The sequence below is a fragment of the Myotis yumanensis genome, unplaced genomic scaffold (genome assembly GCF_028538775.1).
Source record: "Myotis yumanensis isolate MYYU_CA2020_CCGP unplaced genomic scaffold, mMyoYum1.0.hap1 SCAF_7, whole genome shotgun sequence".
Classification (NCBI taxonomy): domain Eukaryota; kingdom Metazoa; phylum Chordata; class Mammalia; order Chiroptera; family Vespertilionidae; genus Myotis; species Myotis yumanensis.
The window spans coordinates 81,685,252-81,703,166 of record NW_027223758.1 but is presented as its reverse complement, the minus strand read 5'-3'; the positions used below and the strand labels follow the sequence as shown (position 1 = coordinate 81,703,166).

Below are 17,915 nucleotides of genomic sequence, written 5' to 3'. Positions count from 1 at the left end.
TAGCTAGTGTGTAGATTCGATTTCAATCTCTTCAATAGTGTCCTTTATAGCAAGAGAAGAAAACATCTGTGATCCATGATTCTGGGTTACCTCTAGCTGTCAGGTCGCTTCAGTTTCCTTTAATCTGAAGGAGTTCCTCAGTCTTTCACTGTATTTATGACTCTGACGTTTTTGAAGAACACAGGACAGTTATTTTGTAGAAGTCCCTTCCTTTGAGCTTGCCTGTTTCCCTAATGATTAGATTCGGGCTATGCATTTCGAACAGGAATTTCACAGAAGTGATGCTGTGTTTTTCTCAATATCAGGGGCCAACACGGTGTTTATTTGTCCTATTCCTGTTGGTTACTTTGGTCCTTTGGTTAAGGTGGTTGTGTTCTTTTCCTGTTGCTGCTGTGTCCAATGACCACAAGTTTAATGGCTTTAAACAACACAAATTTATTATCTTACCGTTCTGGAGGTCAGAAGTCTCACTTGGCTAAACTCAAGGTGTTAGCAAGTTTGGTTCCTTCTAGAGGTTCTAGAAGAAAATCTTTTTTCTTATCTTTCCCAGAGGCTGCTGCCATTCATTGGCTTCTGGACCCTCCCTCCGTTTTCTTTTCTTTTTTTTTTTTATAATATATTTTATTGAATTTTTACAGAGAAGAAGGGAGAGGGATAGAGAGTTAGAAACATCGATGAGAGAGATTGATCAGCTGCCTCCTGCACAGCCCCCAGTAGGGATGTGCCCGCAACCCAGTACATGCCCTTGACCGGAATTGAACCTGGGACCCTTGAGTCCGCAGGCTGACGCTCTATCCACTGAGCCAAACCAGTTCGGCTCCTCCCTCCATTTTCAAGCCAGCAACATAACATCTTCAAGTCTTAGTGTGTGTGTGTCTCTCTCTCTCACCTCTGCACCTATCCATCACATTTCCTACTCTTATTCTCCTGTCTCCTTTTTTTTTTAAAAAAAATATTTTTATTATTGATTTCAGAGAGGGAGAGAAGGAAACATCAATGATGAGAAAGAATCATTGATCGGCTGCCTCCTGCACATTCCCTACTGGGGAATCAAGCCTGCAACCCGGGCATGTGCCCTTCAGTCTGCAGGTGATGCTCTATCCACTGAGCCAAACCAGCTAGGGCCGTCTCTTTCTTATAAGGAACCCTGTGATCACACTGGTTTTACCTGGATAAACCCAGATAATCTCCCCATCTCACGATCTCTAGTTTAAGCCCATCTGTGAAATTGTTTTTGTCAAGCAGGTAAACAAATTCACAGGTTCTGAGAAATAGGTTGAGGGCATGTTCAGGGGCCATTTTTCACTTTAGACCACAGTGTTAGGTGTTAGAAAACACTTAGCGCTTTCAGTGACATTTATAGGTGTTTTCACTGTAAAATTAGTGCTTTCCTGGTTGTAATGAATAAGTAGTTTACTGGAAGATACTTTGAAAGTAGGTAAACATACCACTTTCCTCAAACCTTCATCTATTAATTTTAACATCTATTGATGATTCTTGCCTGAATCAGTTATTACTAGGATGGTTGCTATATGGTGATTAAAAGTTTTTAACAACTTTCTTGAAGAATAACTGACATATAATAAACTGCCCATATTTAAAGTATACTGTTTAATAGGTTTTGACATGTGGATACCATCACAATTAAGGTAGCGAACATATCCATCACCCCAAAAGTTTCTCCTTGCCCCTTGGAAATCCCTCTTACCTCATTAGCCTCTCTCCCTACGCAACCAGTGATGTGCTTTCTGTCACTATAGATTAGCTGCATTTTCTAGAATTTATATAATTGAAGCACAGGAAGTACTTACTTTTTTTTTGGCCTGGCTTCTTTCATTTATCCTAATTATTGTGAGATTTATCCATCTTGTGAGTATTAATAGCTTTTTAATTACCGAATAATATTCCACTTTATGGACATATAGTTCATCCATTGACCTGTTAATGGACATTTTTTAGCTATTGCAAATAAAGGTACTATGAACATTCGTGTACAAGTCTTTGTATAGTGACTTTCTAATTCTGTCTACATAAGTTGGCATTCTACTTAAGAAAGAGCTCCTCCCCCATGCTTAGTAGGATTCGTATTTTTAAAAAAATATATATTTTATTGATTTTTTACAGAGAGGAAGGGAGAGGGATAGAGAGTTAGAAACATCGATGAGAGAGAAACATCAATCAGCTGCCTCCTGCACACTTCCTACTGGGGATGTGCCCGCAACCAAGGTACATGCCCTTGACCGGAATGGAACCTGGGACCCTTCAGTCCGCAGGCCAACGCTCTATCCACTGAGCCAAACCAGCCAGGACGGATTCATATTTTATTTAATGGATTATAATATGTTACCATCATTTTTAATCTTTTTTAAAATGTATATTTTTTTATTTATTTCAGAGAGGAAAGGAGAGAGAGAAACATTGATCGGCTGACTCCTGCATGCTCCACACTGTGGATCGAGCCCACAATCTAGGCATGTGCCCTGACTGGGAATTGAGCTGTGACCTCCTAGTTCATAGGTTGATGCTCAACCACTGTGCCAAGCTGGCTGGGCTTTCTTTTATATCTTCTAAGTTTGAAGTCATACTTAGAAAAATCTCTTAACTCAATTAAAAAAAATATATATTTATATATACATTCTATATCTCTTCTTACATGTTTGTGAATTCCATGTTTAGACACTTAATTCCTCAGAGATATTTTAGAGTATGATGTTAGAAAGGGCTTGACATTTAGCTTTTGGCAAACTGGAGTGATTGTCATAATAAAATTTATTGAATAAGCCATCCTTTTATTTCTTTATTCCCTTTGTTCCCTTTATTATGTATTAAATGTCCATATGTACGTAAGGCCATTTCTGGAATGTTGTTTGTATCTTATTTACTCGATTATCATCAATGTCAGTAATATACTTTAAAAATTTTTGGTTACTTTATATGTTTTTATATGGTAGGGTAAGTCCTCACTCATTATTTATCTTTTAACATTTTATGGGCTATTTTCATTTATCTACTTTTTTAGGTGGGCTGTAAAATGAACTTAGGTAAAAACAACAACCCTTGTTTGTGTTTTGTTTTTTAAATATATATATTTATTGTGATAGTTTTACAGCTATCTCCATTCACCTCCCCCCCTCCCCCTTTACCCTCCTCCAGGTTTAAGTGGTTATTGTTGACATAGAAGAAAGCTATTGCTTTTTAAAAATATTTAATTTAGTTCCTAGATTTTCACTTGATATCCCTGGCTTCCTAAGTAGATGTTTATATCATCTAGAAATAATGACGATTCCTGATATTTTTGCCTGTTTGGAGTGACTCAGTGGGAAAGGTGTTACCCTGGAAGTGCAGGGCGTTTCCAGGGCTTTGCTGTGGAAGCTCTGGTGGTGCCTTGGGTTCTGGTTTTCATGTCCTTGCTGGGAGCCTGCTGAGGGTGGAATCCTTACCAACTGCAGCTTTGGCACAAAGTCAGAATCAGCTGCTCTGTTCCCACTCGGAGCCGGGTAGGGCGCTGGCTGGGTTCCCGGTGTCCTACGGACACCCTCCTGATCTCGGCACGACTGCTTCAGTTTCAATCCCTGCTGGTTTGAGCTTGGGATTTCTAGGGCTCTGTTTGGAAAGTTTGTGCAATTTCTTCTCTGTTTTGTGTGGCTTCCGACTTTTGTCTAGCAGCTAGCCCCATCTACTTTTTCTATCACAGAAATTTCTACACATCTCTAGCTTCCTAATTGGGCACTTCCCTATTTTCTGTTGCTGCTATGGATTGTTTGTTACTTTAGTGGGACCTAGGGACGGATGAGGGAGAAAGGAGAGACTTTAGTTTGCCATCATTAAGAGATGGAGGTAGGGAGAAAGACTTCAGATTATAAAAATACATATTATAGAATATTTAGAAAACAGAAATTTGCTAAGAAGAGAATCGTTTCCAACATTTTGATGCACATCCATCGAGTCATTGGTTTTCCCGTCGGAGTTTTTGCATTGCACAGTTACTTTCTCAGTATCACTCTCATTTAACATATTTTCAGTTGAGTTGTGATGCCTCTTTAATTGACTTGATGGCTTGACAGGAGGGACATTTATTTTTACTTTTATTTTTTAAATATATTTTTATTGATTGCTGAGAGGAGGGGAGAGGAAGAGAGATAGAAACATCAGTGATGAGAGAGAATCATTGATTAACTGCCTCCTGCACACCCCACACTGGGGATCGAGCCCGCAATCCCGGCATGTGCCCTGACCAGGGATCAAACTGATGATGATAGGAGGGACATTTGAACATGTCAAGGTTGGATCCTGGTTAGACAGAGCTGGGGTGTCCGAGTGAGGGCTGTAGGAAGTGAGGAGGCACCTGTGGGCTTGTAGAACAAGACTGGACCTAGGGTGGGGTTTCATTCTTGCCTTCCCAATCCACAACCACTGCAGTGAGTTTGACTTTAGGTTTAGGTAAACATGGCTGAAAGCACTGCTGGCAGTTTCCATATCCCTTCCTGAGGTACCTCTGATACATTTCCAGCTGCTTCCTCAGATGACAACATGCTTATTTTTGAATAGCTAACAGGCTCCATTTATTTCACTGCCTCCAGTGAAGAAATTTACATGGTCTAAACACATAGGTTTTATTTTTTAAAATCCTTTTCTCTAATTGCTACATTTTCTCTTAAATTTATTTTTATTATTTTTTAAATATATTTTATTGATTTTTTACAGAGAGGAAGGGAGAGGGATAGAGAGTTAGAAACATCGATGAGAGAGAAACATCGATCAGCTGCCTCCTGCACACTCCCTACTGGGGATGTGCCCGCAACCAAGGTACATGCCCTTGACCAGAATCGAACCTGGGACCCTTGAGTCCACAGGCTGATGCTCTATCCACTGAGCCAAACGGTTAGGGCAACACATAGGGATTTTTTGTTTGTTTGTTTGTTTTGCTTATGTGGCCTGGCCTTGAAAAATTCTATTGTGTCTTCTTTAATTCCTTTAGTTTGTGAAGCATTTGACCATCTCAAAGCACATGATCTCATTTGATCTTCCCAGTGATCCCTATTTTACAGTCTAGTAAATTAACACTAAGAGAGATTGAGCTAATAGCTCAAAGTCATGTAGCTTGGGCATGGCAGAATTGAGACTCAAACCCAAGTCTGGGGTGAAAGCCTTCTTGAATTGCAGGAAAATGGACTGACAAAAAGTTAGATGTGGTCCTTGTCCTGCAATAAGAGAAGCTGCACAATTGAATGATTTAAGAATACAGATTTTAGTCTGTCTCAGAATACGGATTTTGATCCCCAGTTTCCTGCCCTATAAAATAAAGGTAATAATGATGCTTATTTCAATAGGATTGTTATAAGAATTAAACAGGGGCCCTGGTCAGTTGCTCAGTGGTTAGAGCATTGGCCAGTGCACCAAAGGATCAAGAGTTTGATTCCTGGTCAAGGGCATGTACCTGGGGTACAGGTGTTATTTTTTTTGTTTGTTTGTTTTTTTTTGTTTTTTAATTGCTTTATTGCTTAAAGTATTACAAAGGGTATTACATATGTGTCCTTCCCCCCCACCCCCCGCCCTTGACAATCCCCTGGCCTCCCCTACCCCCCAGTGTCTTATGTCCATTGGTTATGCTTATGTGCATGCATACAAGTCCTTCGGTTGATATCTTACCCCCCTCCCACCTGCCCCCCAACCCTCCCTGGCCTTCCCGCTGCAGTTTGACAATCAGTTTGAGGCAGCTCTGCCTCTGTATCTATTATTGTTCATAAGTTTATAATCGTCTTTATTATCCACGAATGAGTGAGATCATGTGGTATTTTTCCTCCATTGACTGGCTTATTTCACTTAGCGTAATGCTCTCCAGTTCCATCCATGCCGTTGCAAATGGTAAGAGTTCCTTCTTTTTTACAGCAGCATAGTATTCCATCGTGTAGATGTACCACAGTTTTCTAATTCTTTTGTTTTTTTAAGGCCACCAAAAATTTTGGTTGCCTCCCCCCAAAAAAATTGGGAGAGAGAGAGATTTTTATTTTGTTTTTAAAATCTTTATTGAGATTATTACAGATGTCCCTCTTTTTCCCCCCATTGCCTCCCTCCACCCGGTTCCCCCCTGCCCCAGGCCTTCACCTCCCTATTGTCTGTGTCCATAGGTAATACATATATGCATATAAGACCTTTCTTTAATCTCTTTCCCCCTTACCCCCTTCTTTCTGAGAATCATCAGTCTGTTCCATTTCCATGCCTCTGGTTCTATTTTATTCACTAGTTTATTCTGTTCATTAGATTTCTTATTCATTTATTTTGATTTTTAGATTCAATTGTTGATGGGTATGTCTTTGTTGCCATTTTGTTGTTCATATTTTTGATCTTTTTCTTTTTCTTCTTCCTTTTCTTAAAAATTACCCTTCACCATTTCATGTAATACTGGTTTGGTAGTGATGAACTCCTTTAGCTTTTTCTTGTCTGTGAAGCTCTTTATATGACCTTCAATTCTAAATGATAGCTTTGCTGGATGGTTGTAGGTCCTTGCTATTCATCACTTTGAATATTTCTTGCCACTCCCTTCTGGCCTGCATAGTTTCTGTTGAGAAATCAGCTGACAGTCATATGGGCATTCCCTTGTAGGTAACTAACTGCTTTTCTCTTGCTGCTTTTAAGATTCTTTCTTTGTCTTTAGCCCTTGGCATTTTAATTATGATGTGTCCTGGTGTGGTCCTCTTTGGGTTCCTCTTGTTTGGGACTCTCTGTGCTTCCTGGACTTGCAAGTCTATTTCTTTCACCAGGTAGGAAATAGGTTTTCTTTTTTTTGGGTGTGTGTGTGGGGGGGGGACACTCCAATTTGTTTATTTTTAAACAAAAATCTCCAAAACAACAAATGTTGTCAATTGCTTTTTTTCCAGCGAAGGACAAAACAAACTTATTGTTGAAATGCAGCGCTACTGGGAGAAGTGCATTTCTGCATCTAGCTGCTGCTCAGTATGTTCCACATTTTCCCCCCCAGCATTTAAAATCTTTTTTTTCTTTCTTTATTGATTAAGGTATTACATATGTGTCCTTATCCCCCCCCCCCCCCCCCCCCCCACACACACACACACTCATGCCCTCACTCCCCTGGTGTCTGTGTCCTTATATGCATGCATGCAAGTCCTTTGGTTGATCTCCAAATAGGTTTTCAATATCTTGCTCTCTCTCTTCTTCTGGCACCCCCATAATGGGAATGTGCATTCTTTTTTCTTTTTGCTCTTCTGGTTGGGTATTTTTTGCTTCCTCATATTTCAAATTGTTGATTTGATTCTCAGAATCCTCAACTCTACTGTTGAATCCGTGTATATTATTCTTTATTTCACTCAGTGTATGCTTAATTTCTGACTGGTCCTTTTCCATGTGTTTGGCATTCTCACTACTAAAGTCCTTGAAAGTCTCACAAACCCTTGGAGGTTTCTAGAAGATTTTTTAAAAATTGAAACTGAATGTTATAATTTATTCCATCTTCGTGATTACAGATATTATAGGGCAGGGTGGGCAAACAACACAAATAAAGCAAATTCCTTTCTCCCCTAACCAGATACAGTGTTTTAGCATTTTCATGATATACAGGTTGACTTAATTCATTGACTTAGGTTGAAAGCTGGCCACAGCAGCAAATCTTTGCAATTTAGATCTTCCTCCATAGCATACTCCAAGGATCATAATGACTGAGTTAACTATGAACTCTGAAATGGTGTTCGCTCTAACATTCTTGAGGCTTTCACATCTTAATCTGAGATCTGACACCTCTTGTTAAGGCTGGGGACTATTAAAAGCTTCCTGTTGGCTAACCCAGTCCACCATTTAGCATCTTAACAGTTAAGTTACTATAAAAAAATAAAACTGCTCCCAAGCATTGATTGAAACAGCCGTGCTGAGATCCCTTTTCAGAGCATTAGCTCCCTGAGAGAAGAGAGGTCCTAACTAGTTGCTTCCATGAACAATGACTCCAGTATAGTATATCTAATGTTCTTTGAGGCATAACTCAAGAGGTCAGACAACCATGATTATCCTGACAAGTTTATCAGTCTTTAGATACAAGATATATTTAAAGCTGATCCTAGATGAAGTATTGCAACTATAATCCCAAGAAATCATCCAGTTTTAGCACAGCGAGTTCCTGCAAGATGTTAGAGCAAGTGAGGAAATCATCCCAAAGTAAAAAGTGATGATCTTTTGTAAGTGAGAGGAAAACATCTAGGAGGAAAATCAGTCCTCATTAAATTGATGGCTATCGCCGAAACTGGTTTGGCTCAGTGGATAGAGCGTCGGCCTGCGGACTGAAAGGTCCCAGGTTCGATTCCGGTCAAGGGCATGTACCTGGGTTGCGGGCACATCCCCAGTAGGAGATGTGCAGGAGGCAGCTGGTCGGTGTTTCTCTCTCATCGATGTTTCTAACTCTCTATCTCTCTCCCTTCCTCTCTGTGAAAAAATCAATAAAATATATTAAAAAAAAAATTGATGGCTATCTTCACAGCCTTAATTGACAAAATCCAGAGGGCTCACATTTCCTGATTGGAGGAGTCTATTTTTTTCAAGGTTAAAAGAGCTTTCAGGCTTATCTCTGCCATGGCCCATGAACTCCAGTCCTTCAATGGGAGTCTCTTTCTCCTTTATTGCTTTCTGAACACTCTGCTGATAGCACTTGAAGAGGTCGGTGCACAGGTCTCCGGAGCTGTCCCCCTTGAGGAACTTCTCGGCAAACCAGTAATTAAAGCACTGAACATACTTGTGCTTCATGTTGGTGCATCCTTCCCCTATGCCAGGGGTCCTCAAACTATGGCCTGCGGGCCACATGCAAATACAAATATTGTATTTGTTCCCGTTTTGTTTTTTTACTTCAAAATAAGATATGTGCAGTGTGCATAGGAATTTGTTCATAGTTTTTTTTTAAACTATAGTCCGGCCCTCCAACGGTCTGAGGGACAGTGAACTGGCTCCCTGTTTAAAAAGTTTGAGGACCCCTGCCCTATGCTGTTTATGATGGCAGCCTAGAAGATTCTTGAGTAACCTTATAACTGTGGTTTTGAACTCTATGTCCAGTAGTTTGCTTTCTTCCATTTCTTTCACTTGTGACATGTTTCTTTGTCTCTGCATTTTGGCTGCTTCCCTGTGTTTGTTTCTATGTATTGGGTAGAATTGCTATGGCTCCTTGAGTTGATAGAGTGGCCTTGTGTAGTAGGTATTCTATAGGGCCTAGTGGCTCAGCATCCCCAGTCACCTGAACTGGGAACTTTAGGTGTACCCCTTTGTGGGCTGTGAGCACAGTCTTGTAGTTGAGAATTGATTGCTGTTGGTGTCACTGGGAGGAATTGACCTCCAGGTCAATTTTCTGTGGGAGAGCTGCTATGCAGGAGACACCCCTGTGGAGCAGGACTTGATTCAGTGGGGGCTTTGGTGCTCACTGAGTCTGCCCCTTGAGTGTGTTGCTTATGGATATGTAGAGTTGTAATTTGGTATGGTATGACACTGACCACAGGGTACACTGGCTCTTGGGTCTCAGGGAGGTGCAGAGTCAGCCACTGCCGGGGGCCACCCAGCAGGAGCTACAGAGAGATCTGCAGATTCCTCCTCTTTGTATCAGGTTTGGAAGTGCCCGGACGAGGCCCAGCTATGAAGCAAAACATGCTGGTGCTGGTGCTGGTGCTGGTGCCAGGTCTTGGGCCTTTTATTGATAGGTTTGGGGCTCCCTGGCCCAGCTGAAGCTTGTTTGAGATTTTCAGGCTATTCAGATGCAAAAGCCACTGTAGTCAGCTTGGGTGGGATTGTAAATTGGATGAGGCTGAGTATTAGGGAGTCACCAGGATGGAGCAAACAGAAATGGCTGCCAGTCAGCCCTGTGACTGGGGAGGTCCCAGCATAGGAACAATGATCCCTACTAGTACCACCATCTGGGAGAAAGCCACTCCCAATTTCCTGCCCTGATGCCAGACAACTGTGTCTCCCAGAGCCTTGCCCTAATGCTGGAGCTCAGAGGAAGCAGGACCTTGTAAGTTCAGTTTGTGGTGCTGGTCATTTAAGAGGGACAGTGGGTCTCCAGCAGCCTCTGTGTCACTGAGACCCAATCTGCACTGGTTTTCACAGCCCATAGTTCTTACTGCCCCCTACAGGGACTTCTTTCCCCAGCTCTGGGACCCTGGGCTGGGGGTCTGGTGTGGGGCTGGGAACCCTTGCTCCTCCAGGCGGCCTCCACAGAGACGATCTCCCTCCTGATTAAAAAAGTGGCACAGGTGGGTGCCGGACCAGCCATTTCAGTGCCTCCACACCTCCTACCAGTCTCAGTGTGTTTTCTTCTTTACTTCTCTAATTGTAGGGCTTCCATTCAGCCAGCTTTCTGGCGGTTCTGGATGATGGATGTTCTGTAGTTTAGTTGTAACTTTGATGTGGTTGTGGGAGGCGGTACGTATACCGCCATCTTTGCAGAACTCTGGGTTACAGGTTTGATCCCTGGCCCTAGTTGGGGCACATGTGGGAGGCAACCAATCAATGTGTCTCACATTTATGTCTCTCTCTCTCTCTCTTTCTCTCTCTCTCTCTCTCTCTCTCTCCCTCTCCGCCTCCTCCCTACCCTCCCTCCCATCCACTCTCTGGAAAAATATCCTAATACCCTCTGGACAAGATAAATACATTTTTTAAAAAGCAATTAAACAAGGTATTTCATGTAAAATACTTGATATGCTGTTTGGAATGCAGGAAGTATTCAGTGTATATTAGACCTAATTGCTAGTATCAATTAATAATAATTAGTTCATATTTGTGGATTAGGGGAGTTTGATCTATTTGGTTTTATGTCTTTGGGTGAAAGAGGTAGGAAAGTGAATAAGAAAGAAAGATTAAGGTTAGGAGCATAGTGAGGTAAGTGAAGTCCTCAGTCTTTATCCCAAGTCTGTTGTTGCCATACAACATTTGATAAATAATAGATTTGGATAGTATTGTTGGTTGAGGTTTAAGCTCTTTCTTTGTGGGTGGAGGCAGTGATAAGGAGAACTTCTCTTCCTAGAGTCTTATTTTCTTCAGCTGTAAAACCTGGAAATCATTCCTGTCTGACTGTTTTTGGAACATGCTGTGGTCCTTTAATGCAACATGCGACACACTTATGCATCATATGCCCAGGGGTCAAACAAATGCAGCCTTTGTATGAAATGTAAAGTCAGTGGCCTCCTCTCCACTCGTGGGGCTTTGTACTTTCAAAAGGCATCAATGCCAATTTGCATTTTTAAACTCAGAATTGAGGGCTTTAAAATGAAATGCATACCATGGAGTCTTCTCTGGCCTCCTCTCCCTTTGCCCTTTCCTAACAGTCATTCTCTCGGCTCTCTTCTGCTGTGTTCCGTGGTTGCATGTGCATGTACCCTGCTTTCTTCTTGTAGCCAGCTCCTACTCTGGGCAGGAACCACGATTGCTCTTTTGTCTTTTGTAATTTCTGTGGCAGCATTTCTCAAATGGTGTTACAGTCACTTGGGGGGACTGTAAAAAAATGGCTATTTCCCCTCCCCAGGTTCAGAATCAGCAGGTCTGGGTGGGACGTAGAGGGTCTGCATGTTTACCAAGCTGATTCTGGTCCTTGGAGCCCACATCTGGAGAAATTGTGTGTAACAGACATAGTGATGGCATGGCCCTGAGAGGCGGCACAGAACCAGATGTGGGCATGCTCTGAGGCAGCACTTGCAGTTCTGATGGAGGCTTTGGAGGTTGTGGGCACTCTTTCCTTCCCCTTTGCTTCTGCACCTTCTGCCCGGAGGCCCGTGGAAAAGGAGCCCGGAAACAAGTGTTCAGAGGCCTCTGCAGCAGGGGGCTCAGGCTTTAAGGCTGGCCATGAAGGAGGGGTTCATGGGATTTGACTGCGTGAGTGAAACCAGCCTTGAGCATTAGAGCTGACGGGCAGCCCACTTAGACTTCCTCCTTTTCTGAACCCACACCCCACCTGCTTTGGACTGCCCGCTGGCGTGCTCACGACAAGTCTGTTTTTATTATTCTTTGGCTCATACATCTGCTGGATGTGGCACAGATGTGCTCACTGCTGGATCTGCTGAATTTTTTGTCTTAAAAAAAATACTTAAGTGGCATTTTGGTTAAAGTACAAATCCCTTGATTAAAACTTAAGTACTATTTACTTCTTTATAACTTGAGTGTTATTAAACCTTATGTTCTGGGTCTTTTTTTTTTTTTAAAATATATTTTATTGATTTTTCACAGAGAGGAAGGGAGAGAGATAGAGAGAGTTAGAAACATCGATGAGAGAGAAACATCGACCAGCTGCCTCTTGCACACCCCCCCCCCTGGGGATGTGCCCGCAACCCAGGTACATGCCCTTGACCGGAATCGAACCCGGGACCTCTCAGTCCGCAGGCTGACGCTCTATCCACTGAGCCAAACCGGTTTCGGCTGTTCTGGGTCTTAGGAGGTTTGCTGGGTGCTTGGATCTGCTCACCCCTTCTTGTTCATCTCCTGCCTCACCCAGGACTCCAAGACTAGGTCCATTTCCAAGGCTGAGCCTCTCTTATTCCTTCCAGTAACAGCCTCCCTACCATTATGCCTCTCCATCCTATCAGCTTTTTTTTCCCTTTTAATTTTTGAGGTCTAATTTATGTAAGATGAAACACACAGATCAATGCGTTTTAAAAACTGCATATACGTGTACAGTCCACACCTCTATAGAAAGATCTTGATAGGAATGTGGGTCACATACATGTATCCACTTCCAAATCCAGGAATTTCCCAAATGGCCCTTCCCAGTCCACCCTTCCTGACTCAGCCAATCAGTGTTCTTATTTGTTTTTCCATAGAAATAAACCCTACAACTGCTCGCCTGTCCTACAATTTCATATAAATGGGATCAGACAGTAAATACTTTTTGTGTCTAGTATCTTTCACTAGCATAATGTTTTTGTGCTTCATTCATGTTATTTCATGTCAGTAGTTCTTTCCTTTTTATTGCTGAGTAGTATTCCATTGTATAAACAAACCACAAATTGTTTGTCGTTCGTAAATTGTTACACATTTGGGTTGTTTCCAGTTTGGGGCTATTGTGAATGAAACTCCTCAGAACTTTCTTGTGAAAGACTTTTTTGTGGATGTATGCTTTCGTTTCACTGGGGAGATGCTTATTGTTGGGTCCCCACTGAAAGAAACCAGGCCAAGAGACGTTTTGAGAGCTTAAGAAATTTTATTACCTTCTCTCACCCCCGGCTGATACCAGTGTGTGGGTGTCAGCCCAAGGGGATGGCTAGGTTCTCTTACATAGGGTCAGGATGTGGGTACGAGTTGGCCAAGGAGAGGGGAGGGCCTGAGTCACTCAAGCGAGTTAGGGGAGGAGAGTGCACAGGTCAGTCGGGCGAAGAGGAGTTCATCTTGTCTTGCTTCCACAGGGGCCGCCATCCGGCACTGCCATCTGCCCCGAGCGATGGGAAAAAGGTTGTAACAATATATATTACATGCCCAAGCAGGAGAGATTAGGGGTAGTTCATCCTAATACTTATAAGCAGAACTTTGGGGCATAGGGATGTGTATGTTTAGCTTTTTGAGAAACCATCTTCCAAAAATGATCATACCTTTTTTACACTTCCATCAGCAATGCATGAGAGTTATGATAATCCAATCTCCTTGCCTACGTTCAATACTGACTTTAATTTTAGCTGTTCTAGTAGGCATGAAGTAGATATCATTGTGACTTTACTTGAGTTTCCCTGTGATGTTGAACAACTTTTCATGAACTATTTGGCCAAAGGAATATCTTATAGAAAGTATCTTTTTATGAAGTGTTTGTGAAGTTCAAGTATTACTCTCAGTTTTTATTGGGTTCCTTATATTATTATTATTATTTTGTTGGATTGTTTAAATATTCTGGATACAAGTCTTTTGACCGATATATGTATTGTGAATATTTTCTCCCACTTGGTGGCTTGCCATTTGATTTTCTTAACAATTTCTCTGATGAGCAGAGGTTTTTAATTTTGATGAAGTCCAATTTTTCAGTTTTTTCTGTTGGAGTTCATAATTTTTGTGTCTTCTTTAAGAAATACTTCCAATTCTCAAAGGTATTTTCCTACTGGTTCTTCTGGAAACTTTATAATTTAGTTATATATATATTTTATATTTGAATCTATGATCCATCTCAAATTAATTTTATGTCAAGTTTGAGGAATGAGTAGAGGCTCTCTGCTCCCAGAGGTTTACACAGTTGTCCCAGGGCCATTTGCTGAAAAGACTAATTTCCTCACTGAATAGCTTTGGCACCTTTGTTGAAAGTCAGCTGATAGGTGGGTTTCTTGATTCCATGCTGTTCCATTGATCTACTGGTCTATTCTCATATCACTACCAGGCTGTTTTGATTACTGTAATTTCATAGAACATTTTGAAGTCAGATGGTTTGAATTAGAGCCAAATGAGATGACTAGGCATCAAACACTTGAGGCACTCAGAAGAAGGAGAGGAGACCATAGGGCAAATCAGTTGAGGATGACTTCAGAGAGGAAATGGGATTTGAACTAGCTCTGAAGCAGAGGTTGGGTTTAAGTCAGTGGTTCTCAACCTTCTGGCCCTTTAAATACAGTTCCTCATGTTGTGACCCAACCGTAAAATTATGTTCGTTGCTACTTCATAACTGTAATGTTGCTACTGTTATGAATCGTCATGTAAATACCTGATATGCAGGATGGTCTTAGGCGACCCCTGCCAAAGGGGTCGCGACCGACAGGTTGAGAACTGCTGATTTAAGTGAAGAGGAGGAGACGCCATTGCCACTGTGGGGGAAAAGCATTTGCAAAAGTCCTGGGGTGGAAATGGACACTGCCCATTTGGAAGACAGGAAAGAGACCAGTGTGGGGAAAACTGGGGAAGAGAAGTAAGATATAGTGCATAGAGGGCTCTGATTACCAAGCCGAGGGTACTGGGGTTATGGGTTTGGCACACTCACTTCTGATGGCAGATCTGGGATGCTATCTTGGTGCTCATGAAGTACTTTTTCCTACGTGGCCCATGCTCTCTGAGTAACATAAGAAGGAGTTTCCAGGCCATATCCTGCACAGTTTTGAAATTGGCCTTGAGCACTCTTGGTTTTCTGTTGGGGATTTCCTTTCTTGATTGCCTCTGTAGCCCAATCAGTCCTCCAAAGCAGCAATTCTGGGTTTTTTCAGGCTGGTGGCCAGAAGGCCTGGTAACTTGGTTTGTTTGTCGGAAACCCTGGTCTGGCTCCACCCTCCCTGTCCAGATCAGAGAGTCTACACACCCTTAATTTAAAACAAGGAAACCACCTTTTCCAAATGAGTAGCATGAAACAGAAAACCCTCTGTCTACAAAACCAACATTGATATTGAGTATTAGTGCCTATTCATTCACTCAGGAGTCTTGGTTTTCATTATTCTTGTCTAATGCATCTGGCTGGGAACACAATAGGCGGCTTCATCCGCCTACAGAATTTTACTGTTTTTAAGCTGGATTTGTGTGTGTGTGTGTGTGTGTGTGTGTGTGTGTGTAGGAGTGGTTGAAGATGTCGAAGAAGCCACAGGCACTTGTAGTGGAGCTGGGACAGCCAGACTACTCACCAAACAGCGAACTCAGAAGCTGGGTGCTGCCCCCAAACTGGGACCATGGAGCATGCTGAATGCCGGCTTCCCTCCATGCTTCCCACTGGGAAGCCAGATCTTCTCTTTCATTCCTGGGCCTGGCTCCTGGCTCAGGGCTGCTTGCCCTTTGCAGAAATACCCTTGACCCTCAGCAGGGCTCATTGGTTTTATGAGAAAAGATGTTAGGGTCAGGCTCTCCTGCTCCCAGTCCTGGCCTGATTTAGGACGCTGGTAGCAGCCCGGGGCTCCGCCAGTTCCCTCATCCATGTGCCTCGCAGTCCTCAGTCACTTCCTTCCTGTTTTGTGGCCCCTTCAGTTTCATAATTTTAAAAATTCTTCCACAGCTACATGCATTCTTACTTCTTCTATTTTGGTCACATATGCCTTGGAGGTAACGTGTTTCAGCAACTTCCCATTGTGGGCTTCCCCCATCTCTCCAGGCCTCGGGGCTTCCATTTGTGCTGTTCCTGGTCTGACAAGGGTTGTTTCTTTTTCACCAGAGTCCGGACATCCTCAGCACCATTGGCTACGACAGCATCATCCATCATCTGAACAATGGCCGCAAGAATTGCAAAGAGTTCGAAGACTTTTTAAAAGAAAGGTACACGCTGTTTCCTGTCTGAAGACAGAGGGAGGACAGGATGCTGCCACACCAACAAGGAACGATTCACTGCTTCATGGAACTTGCTCCTCTGCAGTGGGGTGCTTATGGGACCCGGGACTCGGTCTGCTGAGTCTGGGCCATAGGCTGATGTTGCTTCATGGTTGTGTTTCATGGTTCACAAGACCCATCTGCAGTAGGTTATGGGATGCTCCCCAAGATGTAAATGATATCTTTGTCCTAAAGTTCTTAGAAACCAGTTGGAGAGATAAGACTTATGAATGAAGCAGCAAACAAAACCTAATAAAACATTAAGTTGTGTGATACCCATGACACTGAGAGACCTCACGGGAGAGGGGATTGTGGAGGACTGGCCAAAAGAGGGGGGCATGGGAGCTTCGTGGAGGAAGAGATCCTTGAGGTGGCCCTCCAAGGGTTTGGTGGATTTGATAGGTGGAGGGGTATCCAGATATATGTGGGGGAATAGCAAGCTTGGAGATGAGCATGAGCATGACCCATGTGGTGAGTGGGAGGGAAGGGAGGGGCAGAGCCTGATTCAGAGACCACTGGGGGTCAGGGAGCAGTGACAAAGATGTGGGGCAGGTCATGACACTCTACCTGGCAGTATGGCTTGGGATACTAGCTTGCTCTATAGGATTATCTTTCCTTTTTTTTATTGTTAAATTTTTTTTTTTTAATTTATTGATTTGAGAGTGACAGCAAGAGTGAGAGAAGAAATATTTCAGTTCGTTGTTCCATTGATTTATGCATTCATTGGTTGCTTCTTATATGTGCCTTGACTGGGGTCAAACCTGCAACCTTGGCATATTGGGACAATGCTCTAACCACCTGAGTTACCTGCCAGGGCTTCTTTTCTTTTTCTTAATGGGTATGATTTTTTTTTTTTTTTTAAATTCTATACTTAATGAAGTGAGTTAGTTTTGTGGAACTTACTCATCTGGAATACTCCATTGTGATTCTGGATGGAGTGCTTTAGGGGGATTTTTGGCCTAAGTTCCAGGCCCCAAACCAATTAACAGTGACTTAGAGAGTCATAACGTGGAGATAAGACATCAAAGTATCTTCAACCAAGTCTCTTTACTTTCTACTCCAGAGAGCATTAGGCATCATAGAGCACACACTGGTAGCCACACTCAGGTGGTGAGGCCTCTCTCCTTGAATGGATTCAAAGGACCACTGCCCCCCTGTGCATCTCAGGAGGGGTGGACAGAGCGAGGTCTATTCACTGGGGGGGTCCATAGAGCTGGTCACTGCCCCTCATCCTTTAAGCGACCAGCCTCCTCTTCTACCCACCCTGGCTGACGATGGTGACACCAAGTTGCAGCCTTCCTTTTTCTGGACAGGCACTGGGGGTGGGCTTCCTCCTGTTTCCAACAGAGCTGACAAAGTAGCAAGCAATCAGGAGTCCTGTGACTATGCAGGAGATAGACTGCAGAACATCCCTTGCTTTTGTGTTCCTCTTCCAATCAAGGCTTTTATACATTTACACATTTTCTCCTGGAGATGAAACAGTTTTGCGACACATCCATGAAGGAGGTGTTGGCTAATAGCTGAAGCTTCCGCTGCCCAGTGGACCATCCAGTGGTGCCCTGACACAGTGGGGTGGTGGTGTAAATGAGGGGTGTCCGTATTTACAAAAATGTAACCCTCAGTAAGGAATACTTGTTACACTGCCACCCAGTACACACACACAGAAAACAAAAGTTTAAGAAAACATCACTACC

General features: G+C 42.8%; 1 protein-coding gene across 2 annotated transcripts in view; it reads left to right on the top strand.

Annotated features, from left to right (window-relative positions):
• The window catches only part of PSTPIP2 (proline-serine-threonine phosphatase interacting protein 2), a 67,116-nt gene that overhangs the window by 18,472 nt on the left and 30,729 nt on the right, over window positions 1-17,915 (top strand). For both annotated transcript variants that reach the window (XM_070421089.1, XM_070421088.1), the window contains exon 2: window positions 16,070-16,170. In XM_070421089.1, the coding sequence (XP_070277190.1) occupies window positions 16,070-16,170 (101 nt within the window). The remainder of the gene's footprint in view (window positions 1-16,069; window positions 16,171-17,915) is intronic.